The 8,683-nt window shown below is 39.0% G+C and overlaps 1 protein-coding gene across 1 annotated transcript in view; it reads right to left on the reverse strand.

The window, feature by feature from the left end:
* Window positions 1-8,683, reverse strand: part of oca2 (oculocutaneous albinism II) — a 659,230-nt gene that overhangs the window by 445,247 nt on the left and 205,300 nt on the right. Inside the window, exons 5-7 of the mRNA XM_037698314.1 lie at window positions 8,190-8,262; window positions 7,839-7,996; window positions 7,665-7,747 (exon numbers count right to left, since the gene is read on the reverse strand). Of these exons, the coding sequence (XP_037554242.1) occupies window positions 7,665-7,747; window positions 7,839-7,996; window positions 8,190-8,262 (314 nt within the window). The remainder of the gene's footprint in view (window positions 1-7,664; window positions 7,748-7,838; window positions 7,997-8,189; window positions 8,263-8,683) is intronic.

The raw sequence follows: 8,683 nt of genomic DNA on the forward strand, positions 1-8,683 counted from the left end.
ATGGAGGGGCTTAGTCCTAGTGTGGATAGTTTGTCCATCAGGGTTTGGGGGATCATGGTGTTGAAGGCGGATGTGAAGTCCACAAAGAGCATACGGACGTAAGAGTTTTTCTGCTCCAGGTGGTTGAGCGCAGTGTGGACCACAGAGGAGATGGCATCCTCTGTTGATCGGTTCTCACGGTATGCGTACTGATGAGGGTCCTCGTTGATGTTGATGGTTGTTTTGATGTGAGTCATGACCAGTTTTTCGAAGCATTTAGCGACTATCGGGGTGAGGGCCACTGGCCGATAGTCATTCAGACCAGTCACTGTAGAGCTTTTTGGGACTGGGATGATGGTGGCAGTCTTCAGGCAGGTGGGAACTGTCTCCAGGGTAAGTGAGGTGTTAAAGATGTCTGCCAGCACCTCACAGAGCTGATCAGCACATTCCTTCAACACTTTTCCGGGGATGTTGTCTGGGCCAGTTGCTTTGTGCGGATTAATCCTCCTGAAGGTACTCCTTACTTCTGCTGAGGTCACGCTGAGATGCTCTTCATCCGGTGGCGAGGTGAGTCTGGTGCTGGGTGGTCTGTTCGGGTCTTCAAAGCGTGCATAGAACTTGTTGAGGGCATCAGGCAGAGATGAGTCTTTGGGGCATTGTTCACTCCTTCCTTTATAATCTGTTATGCACTTAATGCCCCTCCACATGCTCCGAGGGTCTTGTGAGATGAATTGACCCTCGATCCTCTTTGCATATGTGGCCTTGGCCCTCTTAATACCAGCAACCAGCTCTTTTCTTGTCCTACTCAGCTCCTCTGAGTTTCAAGACCATAATGTGGTGCTATGGCTCTGCAGACAGTGCACGTTGCTGTCTTGTTTTGTGGTGTTTCTAGTGTAAAATACTTCCACACATGTTTAGATGAAAAGTTTATTAGCTGTTAGCTACAGTGCTGCTAACTCAGCCCTCACGTTGTAGCTGGCTGCAAATTATGACATGGATTCCCTGAATGTGAGGCGGGTCTTATTACTCTGGGTTCATGAGACACGCCTCCGTTCAGGAAATCCAGTCCATAGTTTGAAGCCAACGTGCATCATGGATCGGAAATATCGGCAGGTTGGATCGGAAAAATCTGATACATAAATTATGCTGGTACCAGAGGCCGATACCAATACTGGATCAGATCGGCCCCATCCACTTTTAGGTCTGACAAGCCTGGTGAAAATATGAAAAAAACACACACACATACAAAGTGCAGACAGCTAAAAATATCAATCATCGAGTAGAGTGCAAGCAAACAGATCTTAAACAAACATCACACTTTAAAAGAAAGTAAAAGTAATACTGAAATAACAGTAAACAAATAGCAAAAAAAATAAATAACACTTTCTTTTTTTTTATCATTTCATTTTGTACTCAGAGTTTAAAATGTTGGTAACTCCAGTAGCAATTCTTTGCATAAAATATCCAGATCTAATGAAAGAAATTAAAAAGATCTCTGACAAATGGACAAAACGCACGAAAAACTGACTAATCCCTGGCCAAAAGATGGAACATTTGATCTATCCATGCGTGAAGACATGCAGGTGAGGATCATTGATTATAAACCAAACAACAAAAGATGTAGTGAAAAAAAGTTAGATCTAAAACATTCTTAAACTCTTTAAAGATGAGGGAAGTGCTTATCGAACATCATTAAGAGATGCATTCATTAAAATAAACAATACTCAAACAAAAAACAAAGACCTTGAAATTGACATGGAAATGAGCAATACAGATTCAGAAGTAAAAGGACTTTATCCTTTGGTAGGAACAGTAAAAATAAAAGGAGACTTTGATCTTCACAACCACAAAACACCAACCATCAACCTAGCCAACTTTCCTAAAGAATTTGAAATAGCAATGACATCTGAGGAAAATAAACAAACACAAAAGGAGAATGTTAGCAAAATAGTCACCAATTCCACAAACAATACAAAATCCAAACTTGTGCAGCACAGTTAAACGAGCGAGTGAACGCCCACAAACTGGAATAATTGATTGCTTTGCAAAAAGAAAAGGCATGCTACATCACACACCTGGAGAAAAATCATATTGGCTTAAACTAGATAATAAAGATATTGACCTTCAGCGTGAGATTACACGTGCTGAAATCTCAGAACTAGAGTCAGTCATAGATAATGCAGAAGCACAAATTCTAAAAAAAAAAAAGCAAACAATTGTCCCAACTGCAGAAATTATGCAGCAACAAATAATGATGAGAATGAAGTTTCAGTAACAGATCACAATTTAAGACCAAGAGAAGATCTTAAGTCACCTGACAGGTACACCAATCCAGGACAGTATCCAATTTTAATCAAAGGAGCAAGAGCTTGTTATACCCGTGGCAGTCTCTTGACCTGATTGGATTGCTCTCCCTGATGTTCAGTCAGGTGCAGGAAAATTTATCAAAAGCTTTGAAGTAGAAACAACAGGCCTCTTCTTGGCTATAGGGGACATAAAGGCAGTGTGGTCAAGAACAATTGGACTGTCGGCAATGGAAGCTTTGCTAACAGCCTATGGCCATGGGTGGATGATGAACCCCCTGGCCAATGGAACAGAATTTAATGCATACAGAAATTAACTTTGGAAAATTCTAAGAGCCCAGTTTCCAAGTAGACTAGATCATCAGAAGGGAAAGGCAGAAAATGCCAAGACTGATGATTGTTTTGTTTTGGGTGACACTAGAGGCGTCAACGCTGAGAAAGCACTCGCTGGAGGAGGTGAAGATAACCAAAAACAGCCTATCATACATCGGCCAATCACCAGAGCATTTGCCAAAGCAGCTGCCAGAAACAAAGACAAGTCACCAAGCCCAAGTTGAGTATGACACAACAAATACATCCCATAAAAACCAGTTAGCTTACTAGCATCCACAATAATATTTGCATGCTCAAACACACAGAATCAAACAAAGTGCAGTACAAAAAGTTTTGAATTAAGAAAGAAAAGAAATTCAGGCTATACTGTAGCATGGATCCAAGAAACAACTCCTAAACTAAAAGAATCAGAGCTTAAAATAACTACGCCAACAGTGACTCTTAGTACTACAACACAACCAACATCCACTAGGTCAAATATGATCTTAACCACTGTAGAATCAACAACCCCATCAGCAGAATAAAATATGTTAACCTCGCCTAAACCAACTACCCCAGTTGAGATTTTAAATATTACAGAGTCAGTTACTACACCTTCAAAACTTAGCAGCAACACCTACAGATACTGCTGAAACCACAGTCAGGACCACAACACCTAACCAAATAACAAGTGAAACGCCAACTACAAAAATTGAAACTACCAAATCAACTACCAAATTTGTAACCACAAAAAGTATAACTTCTAAACTAACTTCTAGGCCCACTATTACAACATCAACACAGATTGATAAAGTACTGGAAGAAAATATTGACACTTTACCAACTGAAAGTAATGACAAATACGCATCTCCTGATCTCCTTCAGGGAGGATTGAATAGATTATTGTAACCAAGTATCAACACATGGTAAAACCCATATTCAAACCATTTAGGACTAAAGCCCAAATAAATCAAGGAAGAATCTCCCCCAGAGCAGGGGAGGACAGGACCAGTAAGAACTGATGAACTTTGGGAGATAGCTAATCAAAATAGTTGGTACCTATGGGTACTATATACATCTAAGGAAATTACGTCTAAAGAATGTATACTGTGTACTAAACCACCTGGAACACTGCCAATAGTAATCCCAGAAAAAACATAACTCTGAAGAATGTGCAAAGGTACAGCAGATAAAGTGTAAAGAACATAAAACAAACGATCAAAAAGAGGTGCCATTATTTTTCAAACTTCCCATGTGTGGTATTAAATGTAGACTCCTTTACGGAGCACTGAAAAATCACAATTACCTACTTTGTAGATAAGTACTGTGGATATAAACTTCAAGAACAAAGTGCTGAATTTGCAGTTGAAACAGTCCAAAATGGACCACCAACAGGATACAAAATAGGCTATGATGCTGAATATGAATGTTTTACAAGTGGAGCTTTCACAGATCAAGATGGCATTGATGTTGGGAACACAACTGTTATATGTAATGTAACATGGGTATTGTCTTGGTTCCCACATGCAAATATGACCCCAGTGTTTGTTACAACACCCGTGTGGTATGAAAATCCTGAACCTTTGTCAGACGTGTGAAAACATAACCATGACTATTCCGACTCATTACCTTTTCAGTGATCAGACCCATCCTATAGCAGATAGCTATTGGATGTGCAGAGATGATGTTTTGATGAATGTATTACCACCAAGGTGGATTGGTTCATGTGCTCTAGTAAAAATGAAATTTTCTGTGACAATGTTGTACAATGGAGTGAATGAGATGATTAAACTTGAAGACGTGAATGGTGAAAATTATAGAATTAAAAGAAATGGCGTAAATAACAAAGTCCATGCTCAATAATCCAGGTATACAATCCAACATTTTTCAGTCAGGTCATCTAGACAGTTTCATTTTTGTGCTGAAACATTTCGCCTTCGATCCGGAAGGCTTCATGAGTCAAGGAAACACACAACACAAAACTGATTCTTCCCCCAACAGCTTACTCCAAAGTGGAACAAACCAGTTATGTTGGTGCTAAGATGGTCTACAGTTGGTGCTATAGGGGGCGTGCCAAAGAGACCGTCTTAGCATCTTAGTTTAAAGCAAGAAATGAGGTCAAAGCAGGTATAGAATCCATACCTCCTTGGATAGCATTGAACAAGAATGTGGAATGGGTTAACTTTATTTACTTCTCTCTTCAAAAATTTGTAAACCATACAACTGATGCTCTTGGGATAATAGGAGAACAATTAGATGCAACAAGAAGAGTCGCTTTACAGAACCGCCAAGCATTAGATTGGATAATGGCAGAGAAAGGAGGAGCATGTCATATGTTTGGTGATGAATGTTGTACGTATTTTGCTAGCAATACAGCTCCAGATGGAACTTTCTCAGAGGCTATGAGTAAAATTAAGAAGCTAAGAGGTGAACTTAAGGAGGGTGCTGGTAAGGATAAGTGGTCTTGGGATTGGTTAGACCTAAATTTAGGAAAATGGGCAGCAACAGTGATAAAAATAGGAATTAGCACAATCCTAGTATTAATTGGGATTTTCCTGTTGACATGTTGTGTCCTGCCTGTCTTGAGGCGAAAGTGGGAACAAACTCTGGCAACACAGATGGACTTGATTGCTGCAAATCAACTGGTTCAAATCGAGATGGCCACAGCAAACCTGTCTCCCCGCCTCTTCAGAATCAGAATCAGATTCTTGCCGAACTGACTGTTGAAAGCAAAGGAAACTTTGAGGTGACGGGGACGGCTGTGGAAAAGAAGGAAAGCATGATAATGGCTGTGTATTCAAAATAAAAATGAAGTCCTCCTTAAGCAAAGTGATGGACAACAAATGAACACATTTTTTCAGTTTTTCTTATTTTTGTTTTTTGCAATCCATAAAGGAACTGAACTGAACTGAGCTGAAGAGCTAAGGCGCCCTATCATTTTTCTTTTATTTCCTCCTTTTCATGTTTCCATCCTTTATTTCCCATATACTTCTTGATATGACTTGATTCTCTTCCAAAACAGGACTCTGAAGCAAACCATTGATGTCTTTCAACAGCTAAGACTTCATAGTCACCTTTGTGTTTTAACATATGTTACATTTATATTTGTTTTATATTTTACCATGTTATGTTTGCATTTATCAATTATGTTATTCAGATTTTGGGTATTTTGGTTGTAACTCTATTCATAATGTACCAAATTAATATTCATTCATAATGGGTCTCATATAACATCCGTATAGGAATTTGTTAGTTTTCTTTTTACTCATTAATCTTCAGGTAACCAGTATTACAATTTTCATTTATTTTGACATTTTCATTTCACTGTTTGATTTAATGTAATATTCATTGTAATGTATAATCACAGAGTTTAACAGACGTTTAGTTGGCCGATGCCCTTGCTTCCTGCCTCTTTAAATAAAATGGCAGAAGCTAGTTTGAGGGGTCTAGTTCTGAGGATACATTTTTCCTGTAAATGGCAGCAGCAGGTTTTTTCAGCTCCTCGGGAAGCAATGGCAACCATCCAATGAAATGGCTGAGTAATCACATTTTGTTTTAAGATTATGAGTTTTAATCTATATAACGTTACTATTTTACATTATAACTTTTACTATAGTGTTATGCATGATATAAAATCATATATAAGGTTCATTTAATCTCACACATGTGTTTATGCATCACTAAGCATATATATTTTTTTGATAGCATTAGTTTAATTTGATGAATTTCCTCAAACAAGGAGGATTGAAGTAGTAGATTTGTTTGTCCAAAAAAGGTCATGCATGTAGCTGTTCCAGTAAGACCTCGCTTCTCATCAGAACTGTTTCAACAACTAGAGTGTTTAGAGCTGGTTTATGTCAAGCTGGCCTAAGAAGAATTTGTTTTTCTCAAGTGTTTTCCTAAAATGGGAAAGGACTGATAAAGTGTTACACAACCCTCTGACGTCAATGAAAGGTATAAATAAGGATAGAACTATGATGAGAGAGGTTTTTTTTTTTTTGAGGTATCGAGGTGTCCAACTATTTCGGCCTACGAGTTTATGCGTCAAATAAACCCTGATTTTTGCTGTCATCACACATTTCAAGATCTGTTTTATTTAATCAGTTTAAAGTTAATGTAGACTCATGCCACTACATCGTTTTTTTTTATTTCATTTTTATGGGAAATATTTTTGTTCCTAAAACTATATGATCACATTGTTAAAAGTTGTTGGCAGCTGGGCCCTTTTGCTGTGTGATAGTTGGAGAGGGCAGGAGCTGCATACCAAACCACCACCAACCACACTTTTGTTTTTTTTTGTAACAGTGATGTGCTGAAAGAAATAAAGATCTTAAGGCTGAGTTTCTGAGTGACGCCCATCGTTTTGCTGGAGTCGAACCAAAGTTGAAGGGGGGTTACACTGGACAGTGGGAAGGTGCTCTGACAGATCATATGAATTAAAGTCCCCAAAGATTAAAATGGCCTGATCGGCAGAGCGAGTGAGCGCCTGGGTATAACTCTCTGCTATTCTTACACTGGCAGCCTTGTTGTTTGGACCGGGCACATAGGTGAGTATCACAGTAATTTGCCCAAACTCCCATGGTAGGTAAAACGGTCTGAATGAACTGTCAGTAGTTCATAGTCCGGGGTGCACACTTGCTCCTGTATGGTGTACTGTGTTGCCCAATCTTTGTCAACAAACATGCACAGTCCTCCTCCTGTAGATTTGAGTGAGGTATGTGTGTCTCTCTCTTGTAATATATTCATGTAGACTTGGTGTTGCATGGTGCTCTTTTAGCCACATTTCTGTAAATCTAATAAGGTTGCTCTGCCTGAACTCACAGTCATGGACAGCTCTGAGCTTTAATTCATCCACTTTGTTGTTTACCGAACGCACATTGGTGAGGGTGATGACAGGCAGCAGGAATCTGCTCTGGCGTTTCCAGAGTCGGTGCCTCACTCTCTTTAACCCCGCTTCTTCCTGTCTTTTTTTGCCTCCATGACCATGTCCCAGATCATTGGATTTCACAGCAATCCTTGGGTAAAAATCTTACTTCCACAAAGCTAAACAGAATAGAGAGTTCTGATTACCTGCTTAGCATCTCAAAGTTTTTTGTTAACTCCATCTGGTCAGTTCGCTTAGGGTGTAAAGGAATGGTCCAATTATGAAACACCTGTTAATAAACAGCAGAATATAAACTCATTGGTCTTTCATTAATTGTAATGATAAACATTATGAATAATGTATATCATATAAAGTCTGACCTGTTGAGCTCTTCTCCTTCGTTGACCTGGTTTCTCAGACTGTTCCACCTGTATCAGGATGTATTCCTGTGTGTCCAGGTCTAAGAACCCTCCTGCAAAAGGCCCTGCAACCTGTAGCTTCAGCAAAGCATTATCCCGAAAGTCCGTCACATTCATTGCTGTGAGATGTACAGCATCAAGAAAAAATGTGTTTATGCATTTAAAATATGACTGGTACAAAATCCCGTTTTTTGTAAAACTAAATGTTTACAGTAACAGAGTGTATATTCAGAGAAAAATGCCTTTTCTCCCACTGGTCACACTACTGTGAGTTTATTAAAGTTCTGCTAGGCTTTTTGCAGGAAAAGATACAGAAGCTGTCTGTTGGGGAGACTGCCAACATCCTCCAGGGATTATCTCGATCTGGATACATACTGAAGAACAGCTGAGAACAGAAAAAGGATCAATCAGCACATCGAATTAGATTTTTCAAATTAGTTGTTGAAAAAAGTCACAACACATTTTAATATACATGTGTTTATACTAATTAATGTGTTGTAGAATGAATAGGATACTGTGACATGTTCACGATTAATTAAAGTATCTGAACCTGTTTTGTTTACAATTAAGGATTTAATGTTTTGAATTATAATTAGTGTAAGAGTTCTTGTTCTCCCAGATTAGTGCCTATTATATATTTTAAATCTTTTTATTTTGCTAGTTCGGTGGGAGTCACCTGACACAAGAAGGTGTTTTAGGGTTTTTGCGGTGTGGTGCCATTTGGCTGTAAGGCTAAGTTTTCTGATGACTCCCGTTGGAGTCTGCACAGCCCCTTCGTTTGGGGAAGGGCTAAGTGCGATTATGGG

The sequence above is a fragment of the Nematolebias whitei genome, chromosome 3, assembly GCF_014905685.2.
Source record: "Nematolebias whitei isolate Nwh7 chromosome 3, NemWhi1, whole genome shotgun sequence".
Taxonomy (NCBI): Eukaryota; Metazoa; Chordata; class Actinopteri; order Cyprinodontiformes; family Rivulidae; genus Nematolebias; species Nematolebias whitei.